Raw genomic sequence first — 20867 nt, forward strand, 5'->3', positions numbered from 1 at the left:
GGCTGAAAAAAATACTTGGGATTTTCAGGAAAATTGTGATATTGTCCTCAGTGCATTAATGTGTGTTTTTTTTTAATTATTATTACTTTTCATAGTCTATACAATCTCTTTGGGATCCCGTCTCTCTTTGAAAACTAGAAAAACGTGCTCGGTGCAGATGTAATTTTTGTCTAGGCTCTCTTCCTGAATAGGGATGCTTACATAAATCGAGAAGCGCTGGAGTCCTCGTGCAGTTGTGGTGAGCAGCCGCTAGGTGTCAGCTTCTGATAAGAGCTTCGGGATGCTGCTCGAGAGAGCCCAGCTCTCCTCGGAGGGTCCAAACGGGTCATGATGCCAGGTACCTGTGCAAGTTACCTGCAGACGCTACTAAACTGTTGCCTCTTTCCCAGAGATGCAGATCTCACGTTTCTCGGAGGTGTCTTCCAGAAAACCTCCTGACCCACCCTAGTGCCTGCGCTGATGGGTGTCAAACTTGCAAGGAGTGTGGTACGGGCAGGAAGGACACCGGCCTTGGGTTTGGGAGCTTGGGCACGACTTCTTGTAGGACAGCAGGACTCGCTTGCTGAGCTACAGCTCCTCAAAGGTACCGTGTCCAGCTCTCAGTGGCAGCTTTTGTTGCTCGGAGTCCAAGCTTCGAGGCTTTTTGCCTGTAACTCATCTCCTCTCCTAGAAGGACAAGGGGCGTTTGTTAAAGAATCGGGTCCTTAGGCACCGTTGCGAACTTGCATCCAAGGACATTCACAAGGCAATTCATTGAGATAGTGGGACGGAGGTTGCTTGTCTTTGCGTGTGCGCTTGCCAGATTGGCTTTAAAAATATATACAATCTTTCAGGTGATCGATGAGAAATGGCAGGCAGCTTCCTGCAGTGCCTCTGCGGAAAGGAGGGTGACACAGCAGCAGGCCCTGGCTCAGTGTCTGTGTGGATACGGCGTTACACCGGCGGCAGAGGCAGGGGGAGATGCGGGTTTTGCCTGAATTTCTGGCACCGAGCGTGCGCCCCCCGCCTCGCTCCGCTGCGCGAGAGACCCGGCGGTGAGGGCGGGCGGCGGCGCCGCCACCTCCCCTCCATCCTCCTCCTCCTCCTCCTCCTCTCCTCCTCCCCTCGGCGAGGAGGCCGTCCCGGCGGGCCGCTCCCCGCCTCATGCCAGAGTCCCTCCCCGCTCGCCCCCCCCCCCGGCGCCTCACAGGGCACAAAAGGGGCGGCTGCATGGTGGCGGCCCAGCGCCCGGCCGCGCCCGCCCCGCTCCGCTCCGCGCCCCGCTCCGCGCCCCGCCGCCATGTCGGGCAGCGGCGGCCCCGCCAGCACGGTGAAGAAGAGGAGCCCGGCGGGCTCGGCCTCCTCGCTGGCTCAGGAGGAGGAGAAGCAGGCGATGGAGAAGATGCTGGAGGCGGCGGGCGGAGGGGCGCAGGAGAACGGCTGCGCCCGCTCGCCCTCGCCGCCCGCCGCCGCCGAGGGTGAGGGAGAAGGGGTGGCCCTGCAGCGCTCCATCACGCTGCTCAACGGCGTGGCCATCATCGTGGGCACCATCATCGGCTCCGGCATCTTCGTCACCCCCACCGGCGTGCTGCGGCAGGCCGGCTCGCCGGGGCTGTCGCTGGTGGTGTGGGCCGTCTGCGGGGCGTTCTCCATCGTGGGGGCCCTCTGCTACGCCGAGCTGGGCACCACCATCACCAAGTCCGGCGGGGACTATGCCTACATGCTGGAGGTGTACGGCTCGCTGCCCGCCTTCCTCAAGCTCTGGATAGAGCTGCTCATCATCCGGCCCTCCTCGCAGTACATTGTGGCCCTGGTCTTCGCCACCTACCTGCTCAAGCCCATCTTCCCCACCTGCCCGGTGCCCGACGATGCTGCCAAGCTGGTGGCCTGCCTGTGTGTCCGTAAGTAGCCGCTGTCCTGCTGCACGGCCACACGTGGCTCCTGCTCACTCACCAATTTCCTACTTGCATGCAGCAAAACCCAGCCGCAGCAGCTGGCCGCCCGCAGCCCGGCCCTTCGCCGTGCTCTTGCTCCATCCCCGTGCTGGTTGCAGGCGCGTTTTAGGCTCAGTTTTGAATGACGAGAGTAGAAAGCACGGCACCGTCCCAAATAATTCAAGCACAAGGATTCCCTAGCTGGCGATTTTGGCCTGGGGAGCCCCTGTGATTTGGGACATGCAGCGAGCACCCGCGATAAATGCGGTGCGGGTTTGGTGCGTGCGCTGGGATGGGATTTCTGCTGCCCCCAGCACTGCGGGGCTGCTGAATGCGGGCTGGGGTGGGAGCTGCTGGGGCTGGGGAATTATCTGCTGCTAGCAGTTGGTGCTGAAGGTGGCCTGTGCTGCACCACCCAGCTGTTTGCTGCACCGCTTTTGCTCCATGTGCACAGACACCATGCTTGGAAACTGGGGTTATTGCTTTCTTTTTGCTAGCAAATGCGGGTGCCTCACAGAGGAGTTCATTCGTGCCACAATGAACCTAACGGCTGCTGGTGTCTGCTGTGCCACGTGCTGCTGCAGTTCTCATCTTTTCTCTGGTATCTTGAGGTCTGTGGCTTTGCCAGTGAAGCCCCATTTTGTGTTCCTCTGGCAACTGCAAAGTCACCCCATCCAGATCCCCCGTTCTTTAAATACTGGATAATTTTCTGCCTTTCTTTCCTTATTTCATAGCCAGTCAGTGTTCCACTCCGCTGGTGGTTCCTGTGCCATTGTAAAGAAACGCATTCAGAGAGATCTATTCTATTTATTTATTTGTATAAAACATTTATTTGGTGTAGAATGTTAGTTGTGTAATTTTTATTTTCTGAGGTGGTGAAGAGAAGCCAGTTTGTGCTGTCCAGAGGGGGATTGTGTTAGAGTCCTTCACCCTCTGAGGATCGCAGGCATTCACAAGTTGTAGCACGTGGTCTTTATGGGAAGATATATTATCTGTAAATGTCTTCACACACACGCTGACCAAGTCTTTTGATACATACTTTGTATGACTAGCTAGCGGATATAACAGAAGCAACAGCAGGGCAGCAAACCGTACAATAATTAACAACATAATCAAGAATAACCCACTTTTCATCTGCAGGAACTTTGCCAAAAGAGCTTGGATCAGGTGTCTCTGTTCCCATTTTACTGATCAGAAAATAAATATGAGTGTAAAGTAGACTTGCCTGTGGCGAGATCTCTTCAGAGACAGGGCGGATTGCATCATGACGCTTCTTGATGCCAGCTCTCCTTCCCGCTTTTTCTTCTCTAATAAGTAGTGTAAGTTTCTGCAGCTTTCTTATGCTAGCAATTAGCAGTTTTCCCGAAGCAGAATTTGTTCTTGAACCTTTACCTTGAAATGCCAAAGAAAGAGTTGCTGGTTCCACAAATCTGCGTCATTTCCATGTGTTTCTTCTTTAAACTTTACTCCCACCACCCCTGGCTACTAGGTTGTTTATGCTTTGGGTTAAATCGTTCTTTGTCTCCTCTGCTTTAAAAGGTTAGTTCATCGTGCATTGCCTTCAGCAAGTTAATTCTCTGCAACTTTGATTTCTGGAGTTAGCTTTCCTACTGTCTGGTGCCAAAACCACATCATGAAATGGGAACAATAAACGAAGTAAATCTGGTCCAAGGACTAAGCAAATCACACAAAGCTTCTACGGACTAACAAGCCGCTTGTTACGTGGTTGTTCCAGGCATACCCCTACCCAGTGACTTTGTGTTTTTTTGTTGTGTTTTTTTTCAGGAGCCTTAGTGTAGGAAAAATGGTCATATACTCTAGAGCATATGCTAATGAGTTATTTCAAAGAGGGTAAGAATGGTTTGAGAAGCAATGGGGGAATCTGGGGCCCTGAACAGTGGATGACTTATGCAGGCAAAGCCCAGCCATCTAAAACAGTACCAGCTGTATTCTTTGCAAAGTTTATGTGTCAACGTAAAATGTAATTGACTGTATGGTTTCTAATAAGAGGAGAAATACGAAGTTACTTGTTTCCCCTTCAGGTGTTACTGGTGTTGAACAGTTGAATAAATTATGTTGTTCAGTATTTGCCACCATGGAATGCAGAAACTGGATTCCGAGGCATTAAGATAGTCTAAATAAATCACAGTCTTGAAAGAAAAAATATGGTTGGAAGAGGGAATTTTGTTCCTCTTAATGTGCTAAAGAAAACAAGGTGGGTGGTAAGTAGAATTTAACTTCAAAAAGGTATTTTCTGTAATCAAGATCGTAATCTACAGTCAGTTGGTATGCAAGGCATATTCCACAAGACATCACAGATGCTTAATTAAGGTTGGCAAATAAAAGTGTGAGAATTCACTACAAGGAAGTCTTCCTGTAGCAAGATGGGTCAAGCAGTTTGTCGTTAGTGTGGCTTATTTTATGTTCACTGCGAAACGCCCAGTGCTCCCTAGGTGTAAGAATTTGCAGGTAGTTTAATTAGCGGTTTTCAGGCTGTGGGTTACTTAAGTAGCTTACGGTCATATAAACTGCATGTCATTTAATGCGAAAGATTAGAAGTCTGATATTTCTAAGGCTGATAAGTCATAAAAAGCAAATGCTAAAGGATAACAAATGCAAACTCCACCTGATATCTAAGTATTTTGTAACACAATAAGTTAAAGTTTGTGAAACTGAGAATTTTTGGATAGGCATGAAAATTCAAGAGCCATTTGAATTCCCCCAAATATGATCTCTTGTAAACCAACTTTGCCCCTTTGAGAGAAGATGGAGGGACAGTTACTAGGTCCTGACTTCTCATAGCTGATAACATCAGTATTGGTAAACTGATAAATCTTAACAAAAATCATTAAAAATCACAGAGCGTAGCCCAATGCTTGTGTATGTTCTGGAGGTGGCTCAAAGATAGGAAGTTTCAAATTATCCGGTTAAAGATAACATACATAGTTCTTACTTCCAGCTGCTAATTTGAAGATTTTTCAGCATGTGATAGCTCTTTGAACTGTAGTACAATAAATTTCCTGTAGAGAGGGGAGACGGGATAATGTTGTTTCCAGACATGAACTCATCCTTGCTTGGTGTTTCACAAGTGCCTGAACTGTTCTTCCTACACACATTCTTACACACAGCCTGCTACGCACCCCTTGTGTGCTGCATAACAGGTTATTTTATACTTGGCAACATAATCTGCTCCACAGAAGCTTGAGAAACTCTGCCAGTTGCATATAATTTTACTCTTGATCTTCAATGTCAAATGACTGATTTGAGCGTTAGCTTCGCAAGTCTTTTATCACTTATTAATCATATATGCTAATCAGGCAATAATAACCCCAGCATTGCTGCAGCGATATCTGCTGCTGCCAAAGCTCCACTATTTTAATCTTCCTGCAGAGTTCACTAGGCTTCCTTTGCCACTTCTGAAATATTACTTTGGGCACTCCTTCTGCTAGCGTGGAATTCCAGCAAAATAATCACATACTTGTCATTTGTCTCTTTTGTTATGAGCATCCTAACAGTGGAAGAATAGTAGCAGTCAGTGCAGAGTTGAGTTATATCTACCAGCACGTGTCATATGGAAGCCTAAGTGCCTGCCAGCCCCCTGAGTACATGGTGAGTTAAAGGAGAATAGCATCAAATCCAGGGTCTGGCAAAAGTGTGCAAGGACATGCCTTGAATGCTTGCCAAATTATAGCTATAATCTATAAGTGAATATTCAGTGGCAGCATTTCAACTAGAAACCGCACGTGTCGAAAGCAGGAACGTCTTTATCTGGTACTGATGTTTTACTTTAAACAGCTGGTCAAACAGCTACCCAGATTTAAAGTGAAGCTGTGGGTGGATTTTGAACTCATCAGCTATTAGACGGTAAGTAAAGCAAGCACAAAACACCTTATACTTGTCTAAGATGGGCTTGTTCTGCAGCGTTGATGCTTGGAATTCATCTGCCAGGCCAAGCAAGGTGTGAAGCTCTGAAGGCTTTTTTTTTGCTCTGTAAGTTAGATTCAGTAACTAAGCTATATCTGTAAAAGTGAACTTGTTTGATCAGAATGGAAGGAAGGGGTCTCTGTAGGATCCCTGCTGTACAGCCAACGTTGCAAGACAGAGATTGCTTTCTTATAATCTGCGTTTAATTAGAGAGAGTAGCATTAATGAAAATAGCCTCTGACACTAGCAGGGCTCTCCTGAAATGGATGAGGGCTTGGAGGGCTCTTGTAACGCAGCAAGCAACTACTGCATTTCTTGGCACCCCTCTCTTGGCTCTCGCAACAAATGTCCCATTAAATTTTATTGTATTTGAATGATTTACATTACCGCTGAGATCCTTTGGAGTCTTGCTCTTCTAACATGAACAAATTGGGAAGGCTTTTTCAGAGAAACTCCCCATAATCAGTCTAATTCAAAGCAACATCGCTGAGTATTTCAAGCATTCCAGTAGTCTGGCAGTCCCAGTGTGTCCCAATCCAAACGCGATGGATAAGGAAGCAGTTTCTTGCCAGGCAGCCTACAGAGCTGAATTCTGCACCCCTGCGTGGCATAGGTAGCATGATTTTCACTAAAACCTGCTTGGAATTTTTCATTAAGTTCACGACCCAGGATTTAGCACTCAGTGCTGAAGGCCAGCCACCTTCCTGAGGATTTGTGGAACCTAATTCAGTACAGCGAGGGGAAGGTGCTTCTGTGTAAGCGTAGCATAACTGTGATCCAGGTAAGAATCTGGAGTAGCTGACCATCTGTTTTGTAAGGCTGGTGACATGTCTGTGGGGCTTAATGTGCACATAAAATATCGGTAAGGTTTTGTTTGCTGTTTAGAAGATAATTCATATGAAATGATGGTAATCGCATTCAGCTCAAGATCCAGGCTCTGCAAACCTGAAATTCTTCGCTGAGCTCTTCCTTTGGGCAGTCCCTCGTGCTGCCTTTCTGCCCCGTGCTGCACTAGGTTGGCACAGCTCTCGAGAGATGGCAAGTAAGTGCTTGTTAATTTAATCTTGCAGAGTTCTGGAAATTTGAGGGTGTGGATGCTTCTGGGAGCTGTGATACATGACGAAATACTCACGTTATCCCCCCCTTGGTGCTAACTTCTCTGGGTGCCTTTCCTGAGCCTGGTACAGCACCAGAGGCTTCCTGGAACTGAAAGGTGGCTGAGAGATGGGGCTGTGACAGCGGCCAGCTTTACAGCCCCTCTCTTCGTGGTCCTGTGCAACATGAACTGAAGTGAGAAGCATTCCTTTCCCCAGGGTGGTGGTTCTTCTGTTCTTCCCATCTTGTCTGGAGGTGGTTATCGTCACGTGCATCTTGTTGCTAACCCTCTTCTTCCTCTGTCCAGGGTGTAGATACCTCTTTCCTCTTTTTTTTTTTCCCCCACTCTGTAATCAGTGAAAGCACCGGCTGTATATAGCCTCCATGCCACACACCACATTTCTTTTGTTGGCGGAAGCTAGCCAAAAGGGCCGTTTGTTAGAGACATCCAGGGTTCACGGTCTCAGCTGGGAGGTGGCTCTGGAAAGGATCCCGCTTAACTCCAGTGGGATTTTGCCTTCTCCTTTCACCTGTCTTTTTTTTGATGTGCTCATCCCCTAATTCCTCAGCATTGCTGTTCTGGGAAGAAAAATGTAAAGGAAACTGCTTCCGGGTGTGATTATTATTAATATAAGTTAATTTTAATATAGACACATTCTCTCTGGGGCCAAGTGCTCCTTTCCAATAGCCTCGTTTCCCCAGGGAGTGGTCCTTGAAGAAATATCTGCAGAGCTTTTCTTTCTGCCTTTTCTCTCTACCAATGTGCTGGGCATAAGGATTCACTCAGTATCGAGTTGAAATTTCCCTACCCATTTTCTGTGCACACCCTTGTATGCATGTCTCGTGTTAGGCTGTGCTGCTAGAAATAGGTACCTGAGGCTACGGGGAGGCTCTGTGGCTTCACAGCTGCCAGAATGTAAGGTGTTGGGGTTTTTTTTGGCCTTAGTAAATAGTTAAGGGATTGGTTTCACAGAATGGTTGAGGTTGGAAGGGACCTCTGGAGATCATCTAGTCCAACCTGTTTAAACTACTGTAGTCAGCGTAGTGCCCTTACTTGTTTGTACTACGTAGAGTAACTCTTATTTTAGACGTGTCTAACCTCTCGTGGGCTTAGGCAGCAGTTCTCGCCAGGCAGCGTGTTCTCTTTAAAGCTTGTGGACTGCTTTGTTTCTGTGCCATGTACTGGTGTCATCCCTGGGGTTTGTTTCTTGGTGGCCGTATACACAGCTTGCCTTGTCTCTGCTTGAAACTTGGGTGCGCGGCCCTAGCTAGGAGACAAAACGTGTCTGCACTTTACAAAGAGAGGAAGGAGCAGCTTTTGCTTTAGGACGCAGCAGTGGAAAGGAGCTGGGAACTGTTCTGTAATTACGAGGAGAAAATTAACATTACCCCATGGCAGGAGGTAGATGGAAGCATCATTTTAGGATTGTAAGGACTAAGTACTTTAGAAATGTGTGAGATATAAACAGGAGTTAGTGCATGATTCATCCTCTGCGTGTGGTCAGCGTTACAGTCCCTGTTTTCCTGGTAGGAGAGCTGAGGTGGAGCATTTCCCTTCATTCTTCCTCGTTCTTTCCCACACCGTGTTCCACAAATTTCCCTGCCCTGCTATGCCCTTTCATTCCGGTCTTGAAATACCACGAATAGGAATCCATGGGTGACTTGCAGTAAGTTAACTGAATTTATGTATTAAAGCAAGCTGCTTATATACATTCATCTTCATTATAGAAGCGTATACAGAATTATATAGGAAGTAGGAAGCACTGCAGACCAAGGCCAGGGAAACATACAGGAAATAAAATAAAGGACAAAACTGATACTATGCAAGGCTCCCCAGGTAGTGTGTAACCTCACACACAGCACAAAGGCAGCTGTTCCAGTATCTCAAGAGTTCTTACACCCATTTCACAAGTGCTTCACCTGAAAAACTGCTAAAGGTCTTGGGAAGGCATTAAGCAAACTCTCCCAGTCAGCAAATTACATAGGCTGCTGGAATCGGACCCTTTTCCCCCCTGTGAATGAGGATGAGTGCACAGGGCTGTAGATCTGCTGCTTGTCCATTTGCATTTTTTCAAATGCAGCCACCTCAAACACTGTCTTTACTCCATCTCCAGTCCTTGGCTGCCTTCCATTACCCATTGCAGCCCTGCCCTTTTCTAGGGAATAATTGCCAAGACCATTTCATCATAAATGCCGAGCCCTGGTTTACCTGTATTAGGGCTCCATTCATGTACTGTTTGCATTGGGCAGAACTACGTGCCCACAGGGGAGCTTTACTACGTCCTGCCCTTGCTTTTTAGACACGGGAGATGTTGTTGCACATACTGCATTCATCACGGCCTTCTTCTGTGTGGGGACTGTCACAATCCCTTTCTGTATCTGCTTTGTGGGGATTTATTCCCATTGTCACCCAGAAATCATATCTGGGAGGGATCTTAGAACTTGAGACCATGAAGTCCAAAGGAATATGCTCATAAAATAAGAGGGAGTGGGAGTAGAGGAGATACTGTGCTGGATCCTATGTTGTTTTAGTCAATTTATCCTTCGTTCCTATCAGTGTAATGGGGAAATTACCCAGTTGTGCCTGCGAGTGCCAGCAGAACAGGTTAAGTGACATGCCTGAAGCCATTTGGGACTGCCAGGACAGATAAATAATTGAAACTGGACCTGCTGTTGTCTTTATAAAGCCAAATGTCATTTTGAAAGCCCCTGGCTGCCAGGTACTGTTACCTTCCTGGTGCCAGGAGTGGCTTGAGTGGCTTGGAGTGAAGGTCCCCTAACAGCTGGGCTATTTCATATGAGAAGTCACCAGGAGAGATGAAGGGGTACGTAATATTTCGTGAGTACGTTCTGTCTACAGCTGAGTATCTTTTTAATTTCTAACAAGGATTTAAAAAAAAAAAAAAAAGTATCCTCTTTTACATTTCAGATCTCTGCAGCACTCTCACTCCTGTTATCCCAATTATGTAAAGCCTTTGGAGAGGGGCTGCTGGATCAGGCAGGTCGTGTCACTTCAGATTGTGCTGGAATTCTTATTCCTAGAATCACTCCTGAGAACAGCCCCGACAGATCGCACCGAAGGTCTGCCTCGCTGCCGAGCTGGTTTCTGACAACCACCTGCCAGCAGCGGTAGCTTTAGGAAGGGTGCTACGGAAATTAGGGCAGTGTGGTCTGATCTTTCCCTGCGTTGTATCACGGCGCTGGTTTATAGTGTAGCTGTGGCCGTGAAGCTTTCCCTGTTGCTCATGTAAAGCAGTTCATTTCAGGTGAATGGAGTGGCGCCAGGAGTCCCTCAGCCCCTGCTTCACAGGGCAGCATCTCAGATTAAAGGAATGAAAAAGGAGTAAAACGTTGTGTTTTAAGAAACCCTAGCCCTCTGGTCTCCTGAGAAGTTGAGCAACCACTGGAATTTGTGTTGGAGTTTTAATGAAAAAGCACTTGGTCTGTTGCTTCGTGTCGGTGTCTGTACGAGTCTTTCTAGTGAGTGAGACTGTTTTTGTTTTGGTTTTGGTTTGTTTTGTTTTAGCCTGTCTTATGTTGGAAAACATTAAAGTGTAATAACTCTACCACACTCCTTGAGGAAAGACAAATATTATTCCATGGTGGGAAAAGCAAAGCTAAGAGATCGTGGCTTGAAGGACTCTGAGTCATGACTGGCATGGAAGATCTCAGCCCTATTCAGAGTCTCTGGCCCTAAGTGTTTTCTTATTTTTGCAAAGCCTGGTTATCTGGCACTGATATGTTTTTAAGGGCCAAATACAAAGCTTGTGGTACTTTTCAGTTTGGGACCGTGTAGAAGCTTTTGCCTTTTATGTACACTGCTGCAGTCCTGCAGCCCAAGCAGCAGACTTCGTACAGAACCAGAACATGAAAAACGATCCCGGCGAAGTCGGTAGTTACCGGGGAGGCTGAACCAGCTATTGTCAAAGAAACAGAATGCCTAAATGGGGAAGAGAATGTAAATGGTGCACCTCCAAGGGCTGCCCTCACTAACGGGAAAAGTGTGCTTTTAGATGGGTTAGCTCATCCTTTAAATATCCCTCTGTAAACAAGGAGAGGTTTATTTTTAGCATAATCGCTGGTCGAAGTGAATCCTGGATCCTCGGTTCCCTTCCCAGTAGGATTCACCAGAGGTGTTTTTGGGAGACGAGCTGTCGTATGTGCTTAGTGTTACTTCACGGTTTCCTTCTCTCCTCTTCCCGGCCTCCCCGTAGCGCGGACACACAACAAGTTGACCTTGCTGTATATTTCAGTGTTTTCTCCTCTCCCGTATATCTGTGTAGACGTGTCTGGGTCTCTTGCTGCAGGGTGATAGAGCTGTGGCCCTGCTAACTGCTGGCCTGCGGCTTGGTGCTGAAAGGCCTCCAAGGCCGCGCACGTGGTGTCTGCGCCGGGGCCTATCTGCCCGGAGCAGCACGTGGCGGGGGGGCCGCGCGATAGAGGCAGCGTGACCGGCCTCAGCGCCGCTCCTCAGCCCCTCTTCTCTGCTCTGTGTGGAGGCAGGTCGGCCAAAACGAGGCAGGTGGGCCAAAACGAAGCAGCTCGGCCTTGCCGCTCTGGGTCAGTTCGCTCTCACCAACTCCCAAGTGCCCGGACACCCTCAACGTGCCAAATGGGCTTCAACTTCATGATCCCCCCCCCAAAAAAATTGAATCTGAAATTCCTTATTTACTGCTGGCTTTTGTTCTTGTGGTTTTGGATCCCTTGCTTTTCTTTGTAAAGATTTCCGTCTGTCTCATTTTTCCAAACTTTATACTCTCGTGTTCAAATGATGTTAGGTCCTAGGGCTTTGCAAGGGAGAGGAAAAAAGCCAACGGTCCTGAAAGCAGGCATCTGGGACATGCCTTCTGCTGCACTGGGACTGGCTTTGTTCTTCCCCACCTAAAGATCCCCTACAAGCTGCTTCTGCAGCCCTTAGCTGAGCGGTACATGGAAACGTAAATCCTCTTAGCCTGCTGTGTATCACCGATGTGCCGTGGCCGTCACAGGCTCTCAGACCGGTGTGTGAATGACTGATGCAATTTGCATCCCTTCTTGCCGGTGTGTGTGCTCTGAGTCACCAGGAAATCCTGTCACTCCGCAGCGCTCACTCGAGCGGGAACCCTAAATTTAATCATTACTGTCAGCCCCAGAAACTGGAGTCCCTGAAGACCAGGGCCTCTGATGCCAGCCGTGGGCACATCTGAGTGTTTGTAAGATCCAGCAAGGCTGTTCCTGGCCCTGCTGTGGGCTCTGGGATTTCCTGAGCTCTTACCAGCGCGGCTGCTTTCTCGCAGGCAGGGCACGATGCAGGGCGGCAGACAACTGATAAGACCCTTTTAAATGTCAGTGCTCGTTCCTCCTCCCATCATTTTATTTCTCACTTTGCAGTTTTTTTTGCGCTAGTCCCACTCGTGCCCTGCCTGGAAAGCAGGGCGGGAGGCTGTGGGAGCGTGCCTTTGCTCTGAGCTGATGAGAAAAAATGGTACTCCCTGCTGCAAGGCAGGGAGCAAAGGCAGGTGCTCCCATCCACCCATCTCAAACTGGAGATGGGCTGGTGAGTACAGGGCACGATGGTGTCCATGTCCTTCAAGTGTACTTGTACGCTCAGTTGGGTACGGGACTGTGGTTTGGATCCTGCTTTAGGGCAGAGGAGAATTGGGGTTTTCCCTGTGATGCTCTGTGTGTGTCTAAGGGCACAAGCCGTGCAGCTCCTGGTATTTCTGCCTTTATCAGCCTTCTGCCCCCTGTTCTGAAGCACCCCACGTGGCTCAGCCCCACAGGGACAGGCTTTGGGCTGGAGCCTGCACCAGCAGTCTCCTGGAGACAGAGCTCTGACCTGGTGAAGGTGCTGCTGGGCCCCCCTCATATCTCCTCTGGAGGCTGATGAAGGCTGAAATACCCGCACCAAATGCTCTGGGCTTTAAACTGGGAATGCAGATATAGCCGATAACCTCTGGAGGGTCATCTGTGTCCAGCCTGAATGTCTGGGGGAGCAGCTGCTTGGCTCTGGCAAGGGCAGGGGGGGTCCTGTGAAAATGAGCTGCAGGATGTAGGAAGGAGCCTTTGCCAGAATGAAAGGGAAATGGGTGGCAGGCATCCGAAGGAACGCAGTAGCCAGGTTTTATTCGAGCATATCCTGTAACGGAGCAGCGCCGGTTGCCTTGCTCCGTCCTCTCCCAGCTTTAGAAAAACTTGCCCGGCTCCTGCGGAGTAAAAATACAAGCTGCAACCTGAGTGGGAAAGGATCAGAGCCCGCAGGGAGAAGCCTCCGGCTAAAGAGGGAAGGTTGACGTCCATCCACTCCTCCCCGAGCTGCTCGGTGACTGGTTGGCCCCGGGGGCATGTCGCGGGCAGTGGTGGTGACAAGCCGGCTGGCAGGACGCGGAGGGAACGTGGAGGGAACGAGGGGTGGCTTAGTGCACGGGGACAAGGAGGAGGGGAGGGCATCCAGCACGTGGGGCACTGTCATTCTCCGTGTGACATTTGCCCGTCTCTGTAGCAAGCTCTGGGGAGCAGAGGATGACCAGGGCACAGACATACCAAGTGGTTTGGACAATCAATAAAGGTTTTAACCATTATTTTCTCCGAAGCAGATGAAACTCAGCCAGCAAGTGCTGTGTTTGGCAACAGCTTGAGGATTTCATCAGATCTGGGTTCCCTTCCCTTTGCACTGCTGACCTGCAGGCTTTTTTTTGTTTCGTAGGTTGCTGATTGTGTCAGGGCTGCTTTCTTTTCTTTTCTTTTCTTTTATGCAGTGGGCAGCACAACCTGGCCTCAGCCTTTTAGGTGCTATTGTTAAACAAATAACAATACATCACTTCTGGAAGTTGTCCTGACATTTTTGTGGTGTTTCCATGCAACTGCAACATTAATTGGATCAACTTAAGAGGGATTGCAGCCGAGTACTTTGCTAATGGTTGCGGTAACCACTTTTATTTGTATACCCTCAGAAATGTACTTTCCAGTGCAGAAGGGCAGTTCCCTGTCCCAAGGGGTGCATGCACCATTCAAACCGCCTGCTGCAAAAATGAGAAACGGAATAGAGAAGTACATAGCTGCAGGGTCTTGGTTTTTGACAAGTTGCTATTTCAGATCCTGGACAAAACAACTCAAAACTTGAAGTTTGTTACTCAAAACGTGGCAAATTTTTGCAGAAGAACACAGCGTTCTGAACTTCAGGCTGAAAGAAGTCAGTATGTGATCCTCAGCGACTGAAGGCTGCTTGTGGCTGGTGTGATACGGAATGGTCTCGACTCTGTCAAGTCACTAGAAAGGAACTCCTGAAACCATTGCATGTAGTTGCACTCGTGAACTTCATGGAATGTGTTCGTTGCTTTTTTTTTTTTTTTTTTTAAGAGACACTTCACATTTGTTTAGGTTTTGGCAAAAAGCAAATACCAATTTGTCATAATTTGTTTTACTGAGAACTGATGTGTCTCTTCTTGTCCGTTTCTTTCAGTGCTCCTCACAGCAGTGAACTGTTACAGTGTGAAAGCTGCTACTCGTGTTCAGGATGCCTTTGCTGCGGCAAAACTGCTGGCACTGGCTTTGATCATCATTCTTGGCTTCGTTCAGATTGCAAGGGGTGAGTACGTTTCCTTTTTCTTTTGAATGTGGTGTGTGGTTGCAGCAGAATCTGGGAATTGGGGATAAAACCCAACAGTCCTATCCCAAGCATTTCAGAGCTAGCAGAAGTGTATTGCAAGCATCTTTTGATCTCTTGCATGCTTGTCCGATGTTTCCAGCTTCTGCTTTGTAAAGGGCTGAGTACACTTGCGCATTTTATTTATGGCATTTTTTTATTTGAGGCATTTACCTCACTGAAGTATGGAACATCTCAGGCAAGTTTACAGGGAAAGCTCATTCGTAGGGAAAGGCTCAGACACCTGGCTCAGCCAAGGCTGCAGAAACCTGTGCTCTCGCTGTATAATGAACTCATTAGGGCTGACAGTAGCATTCATGTCTGTCAACTAACAACCAACAAATGTTTATAGAAATGGGAAGATAAAGCAAGTTTTCCGCCCTCCCCCTTTTTTTTCTTTGCTTATTTGCTTTATACACTTTAAAAATCCTCTCAAAACCGAGAGAGATATTTTGTTCCAAACCCCTTTGATTAACTAATCTACACCGATATGCTTTACTGTCTGCTTTTTTTTGTGTGAGTTCAGTTTTTTAAAAATAAACAAACAAAACATTCAGGGAATAGTACAAGCCTTACTTTGTTCAACGTGGATAAAAGTAGCTATATAATAAACATAAATAGACTATGGATAGTTCCTCCTGTCTCTGTGCTAGCAGGGGGGCGGTATGTGTATGCACGTGAGCATTTTAATTCCTGTCTCAGCTATGGGAACTAGTGCTGTCTTTGCAGAATTTTTTGCTTTATCAGAGGTTTTATTTTCTTCCAGCTCAGTGCCTGCATTCAACAGGAACGTTGTCTGAGGCTTATCACAGAATATACCTCCCTCCTCTTCATATCTCCCCAGACTGCTTTGCTGAACTTTTCCCCCCCTCTTAGAAGGAAAAGTAAAAATAAACCTTTGATAGTTCTTTAACACCATTAAAAGTCTTTACAATTGTTTTTTTCATTTGCAGATAATAATCTTAACTTGCATTTTCAGAATCACCTTCCCTCCCTCTGCACTGATCTTTGGTCCTTCTGTTGAGGGTAAATCACTCTCCCGGTCCCTCATGTATAAATATGTTTTAATTCCGTGGGTTTATAATCTGTAAACAAGATGAGATTTTGGTCTTGTGTATAAACCCCACCCTTCCTATATTCCTCTGTCTCAGCAGCTTTTTTATCTCCTGATAACTTGTAATCTTCAGTTTTTCTCTTCTCCCAGTATTATAATATGTAATCTTTTGGCTGCCGGTGGTACATCTGATGACCTATGAATGGAGTCTTTTGTGCAGTTCTCCCTAGCAAAGATGTCCTGGTTGCTGCTTTCTCGTGCCCTCAGCTGACCTGTAACATTCCCTACAACGTGCGCAGCCCAACAGGATAACGGGCCAGGGTTGAACAAACGGCTTGCACCTTTTGTGCTGCCTCAGAAAAGCCGGTCTATGCTAAAGCCATAGCATGTTTGAAGCTGCTTCCCTCTGTGCACATCTTTAGGATGGAGACGGTATGAAACCTATTACGGTTTCAAGTTTGTGGTGGGTCTCAAGAGGTACTAACTGTGACTTATATGCATGTTGCCATACAGCTGGAATTTAGTCTTCTGCTAAATTAATGTATAGCTGACATTTAGTCTCCTGCTAAACCACCTCGCCACCTAAGACAGAATAAAAATTAACACAGTCAAAGGCAGTAGTTATATTTTAAGGCAAATAAATTTAATTAATTTAAATTAAATTAAATTAAAATTTAATTAATTAAGTTTTAAATTTAAAGGCAAATAAATTTTCATCCTGTTTGTGCACTCCATACTCCCTGTAAAGGAGACTGGATCAGAGTGGCAACCTGGGCATCTACAGGAGACGTTTCTTACAAAGCCTGCATTTATATGCCATCCTAAGTGAGACACTACTGCTTGTCTGAGTTTCTACTTTACAGCGTACAGCCTAGGATTCTGCCCATGGTCTAACATGGATTTTATTAATCTCCTTATGGAAGTTGCAAGCTCTCTGCTAAGTCATTAAGAATTTGCAAGCTCCCTTCATATGCCCTTCCTATTAGCTTTCACATACCTATGTCTTTTGCAACTTTCTGTTTTTCTTTAAATTATGGCAGATAACGCTCTTACATAGCAGGGATACCTCAGGAAACTGTCATTTTTCTTTTTTTTTTCTTCAAAGGAGAACATTCTGTCATCACTTAAAGCATACTAAAAATGGGAAAGCGCTGCACTGTTCTCAGTCTTCATTTGGATGAGAAAAACGAGTGCAATCTGTGAGTCGAGTGAAATTTTAGATTAGCCATTAGAAAAACATTTTTTTAACTATACTGCAGAGCTCAAGTAGGTTGTCCAGAGAGGCTGTGGAACTGTTTCAGCAGAGATTTGCAACAGCAGGTTAGTAAACATCCCTCAGGAGTGGATTAAGTAAGGCGAACCTGCCTTGGAGCAGGGAGACAAAGTCAGTGCATTGGAAACCTTCGTGCCTGTGCTCCCTGAGGTCGTGCTGTGCGCTAGTAGCACAGCGCAGAGCTGCTGGATCTTCTCCAGGCAAAATACTACAGGCCCAGTCTTTTGAAGTGCTGACACTTTAAAATGGTAAGTTTTTTTTTTTCCTAAAAGCCTGTTTAACCTCTGAGTAGGTGGGTGATCTGAGTCCCACCGCCAGTGTCGTGCTTTTTCTGCTCCTGTGTGCGCCCTTGTTTTCTTTTATGCCACTCACAATGCTCCTTGGACAAAGAGGACTCTTGGCGCTACCTGCTCCGAAGGTTCAGTCCCAAGCTGGCAACGGCTGCTGGGGCAAAATACACGCCAAGTGGAAAATCCTCCTGTGGCAATTTCTCCGGTGCTGAAATTTCAGTGGTGGATGGCTTGCATGTTCCCATGACACTCCGGATAGAGTCAGAGCACAGCCGATTAGCTTGCTTTAATGGTTGCTTTCCCATTCCTGTTTTGTGTTTACAGTATCCATAAACAGAGGAGCAATACCACAGTTTCTTGCTCAAATGTGGAAACTTCTGAGACTTCACAGAAGTATGTCCTTCTCTGCATTGACCTTCCGCCTTCAGCTTTTGTTGTTTTTATTTCTTGTTATCTTTCCGTTGAACATTTTCATTATTTTCCAAAAAGCAATAACATCTCAAGACAAAGAAGTATGTGGCAATATTACCACACAGAACACAGGATTTGCTTATGATCTTTCTGCGGACAGCTGTTTCATATCTTCTTTCATGCCCTCAAAAGGAGGGGAGAAATTGGTTTCCTACTTAGGACAGCCTTTCAACTTCTTGAGGGTTGACTCAGTATAACTGATCCACTTAGGACGCAATTATTTCACTAATGTAAAAGTTAAACTTTTAAAAGCCTTTGTGTGACTGAAGCTGTGTTGCTTTAAAAGTTCAGTGTCCCAGCCTTAGCGTATTAGTGTGTAAAACCTTGTATTTGTACCCCCATCTGGACAGCCCTCCAGTCTGTACCACCCAAATAGTATAAATAACTTGTGGCATAGACTGGATCAGCATTTTTTCACTCTACTCTTTGAGGAACTAGGATTTTTTTTTGCTTGTTGTTGTGTTTTAGCAGCTCTCAGATTGCCTTCTGCCCAGCCTTCTCTTGCATTTTTTGACCACGCTATTTACCTGGTGAGCAGGCAGCAGGACTCGGCTCAGACAGCACAGCCAGGTTTGGAAGGTGCCTGTGCAGGTTTTAGGGTTGTTTCTGCTGGATGCGACGCACAGATGTGTGGTTGGGTCCACAGCAGTGCTGTTCATACCCAAATCACCCTGCAGGTCATGGTGCAAAGTCACCTAGGAATGAAACCATTGAGAAGCGTGCTGATCTTTAAGGATGCACTCGTGCTTCTTATATGTAAGGAAATTCAGCAAAAGGTCTGATATATGATTCTAGATTTTTTTATATATATATCAGAATTAAAGGAATACTCTACCTTCTTTTGTTGTTGATGTTTTAGGGTTCCTTGAACATGTATCTAACCCTGAGCAGCACAAGCAGTGAGGTTTCTGGCTGCTGTGCAGTGCTGGGCTACAGACCTCGCTGTGACTCCTGGCCAGAAGTTCTGTTTAAAAAAAAAAAAAGGGCTATTGGGACTCCAGGAAACAAAATTTAACACTCAATGATTTTTATTGAGCTTATTGTCCCTTTTCCCTCCTAATGCCTGATTTCTGATCTTAAATTTCTTGTCTGCAGTGCCTCAATTGCCTGTTTTGATGGTGACAGTCAGCATTGTCTGTCTAGCTCCCTTCGTTGTGCTTGTCAGAGGCCAGCAGAGCTGCATTTGCTGAACAAGCACGAGGTGAATTAAGGACAAAGTAGGCAGGTTTAGCTCCAGACGTTTGCCATGGAGAATTTTGACTAGGCAGGGAATCTTGCTTTTCATGTTGCCCTTTCTTTAAATTGATGTGTGTAATACTAGCCAGCACTGGCACACTCCCTACCAATATTTTTTGCCCTTTGTAAAGGGGTATTTAGAGATGTCCTTCTGGCTGGCAAATTTTAAACTCAGCATGGGAGGGTTTCTAAAAATGCAGGAATGAAGATCCAACCATTCAGTCATTAATGAATGCGTTTCGCATGTCTGTGAAGCCTAATAAAAATGCCATCTAAGTACTCCAGCTGCAAAGCAAAATCTTGGTGCTGTGTGTGTGTATGCACATCTGGGTGGTACTTTCGTTTTCAAATCCTTTTCCTAGAAAAAAGTCCGTTTGATCTCTTTCTCTGTGAGGGTTATTTTGCTAGTTCCTTATCCAGACGTTTTTTTTTTTTTTGCAGTGTGTGTGTGTGTGGCTAATCCTGTGATTAAGACCTGAGGGAGTTTACTCCCTCTTCCTTTCCTCTGAGGTTTTCTTCTCTGCTGCCAGTGGCAACATCAGTTGAATGTCCAAGAAAAGCCACTTGAGCCAAATCTGTCACAAGAGCCAAGGACTGAGCAGATAAATTCAGCAAACAACAGAGGAGGGAATACAGCTCTTAGAGGGCAGGATTTATCTTGTTGGGTCCTGCTGAAATGACAGAACTTGCATTTCATGGCTGATAATCAAAATGTTAGGCTACTCCAAGCCTCTCACACACAGATACTAGGAGAAAACATGTGTTGTCATTGTCTGAATTGTCTTTCTTGTGTACCTACACTTTGTCACTCAGACGTTTAGAAAGAGCTAAGTACTTAGCTTAGCTAAAGAAATCTGCCACAAGTTTTCCTTTGTCCAGTTCTCATAACCTCTCACGTTCCTAGGGTAAACCCAAGAATGAATCTGAAGAGCAAATCAATATTTAGGACATGGGAATCTTCTGGTGGTGGAGCTGTAGGTGTTTGAGATGCATTTGGAGGCCAAAACCAAACCAGATGGGTGTTCACCCAGTTGGATCATGATTAACTTGCACTGTAGATCCTCTTTGGCAGAGATGAGGCAAAGCTTATGGTTAGTAAACGTTCCTCCAGCTTTTGATTGTGTCCCTACAAGTTGGGGCTGAGGCTTGTGCACAAAAGATTGCAAGAAGAGCGTGCCCTGCAGCTGCCCGTGCTGTTTCTTGTTACGTTGGCATTCAGAAATTCGTCTTTCATAATTCCGAAAAAATATTTTACTAAGAGTAAGCTTTGAAGAAGAGCACAATAGCTTCCCTTACTCACCTGCTTGTTAGCGGAGAGCACGGAAAGTGGAAGCCTGTGCTGAAGGAGGGCACGAACAAGGAAGCTGGGAAAGCTGCCAGCATTCTGCACCTCTAAATCACATCAAGCACATGTTGGAGATTAATGAGGCATCTTAATGCTGGAGGGCTGATACAACACAATTATGTTTTATGGGCCTCTCACTCTCTAATCTTGGATTTCATCTCCAGCCAAAGGTGAATTCAGATGCTGGGGCCAGGTGGGCATGGCAGGTTCGTGTTATGCAGCTTGCCTGTTCTGGTTTGGTGGTTCATTTCTGCTCAGCCAACTTGTTTCTTGCCCGCTCTGCCCAGAAAATTCTTGGCAATTACAGATTCAAGGATAGAGTTCAGTTTGCTGGGGCTTTAGTGTTTCACAAGTGTGAAGTTGCCTGTCCAAAACTAAATAAAATGCATTTAATGACAACAAACAACAGCAGCGGCAACAAAATGCAGAAGCAGTCAGTGACCTGTGCTGCATGTTGTGATCACTGTAAGCTTGAGTGGCTCTTTCTGCACGCCCTGAAAGCTTGGGTTTTAGTAATGACAATGTGAACTGTTCAGTATCTTATGTGGAGGTTCACAGCTGCATAAACTCCTCAGGGTAAAAATGTGCCTTGACATCTGAAAAGCTTTTATTCCAAGGCGTTGTGGATGTAGCATGTTACAT

General features: G+C 46.5%; 1 protein-coding gene across 1 annotated transcript in view; it reads left to right on the top strand.

Annotated features, from left to right (window-relative positions):
- Window positions 1-1187: 1187 nt before the first annotated feature.
- Window positions 1188-20867, top strand: part of SLC7A5 (solute carrier family 7 member 5) — a 39858-nt gene continuing 20178 nt past the window's right edge. The window contains exons 1-2 of the mRNA XM_013197556.3: window positions 1188-1880; window positions 14374-14499. Of these exons, the coding sequence (XP_013053010.2) occupies window positions 1280-1880; window positions 14374-14499 (727 nt within the window). The 5' untranslated portion in view covers window positions 1188-1279. The remainder of the gene's footprint in view (window positions 1881-14373; window positions 14500-20867) is intronic.

Source organism: Anser cygnoides, chromosome 12, assembly GCF_040182565.1.
Source record: "Anser cygnoides isolate HZ-2024a breed goose chromosome 12, Taihu_goose_T2T_genome, whole genome shotgun sequence".
NCBI classification, from domain to species: Eukaryota; Metazoa; Chordata; class Aves; order Anseriformes; family Anatidae; genus Anser; species Anser cygnoides.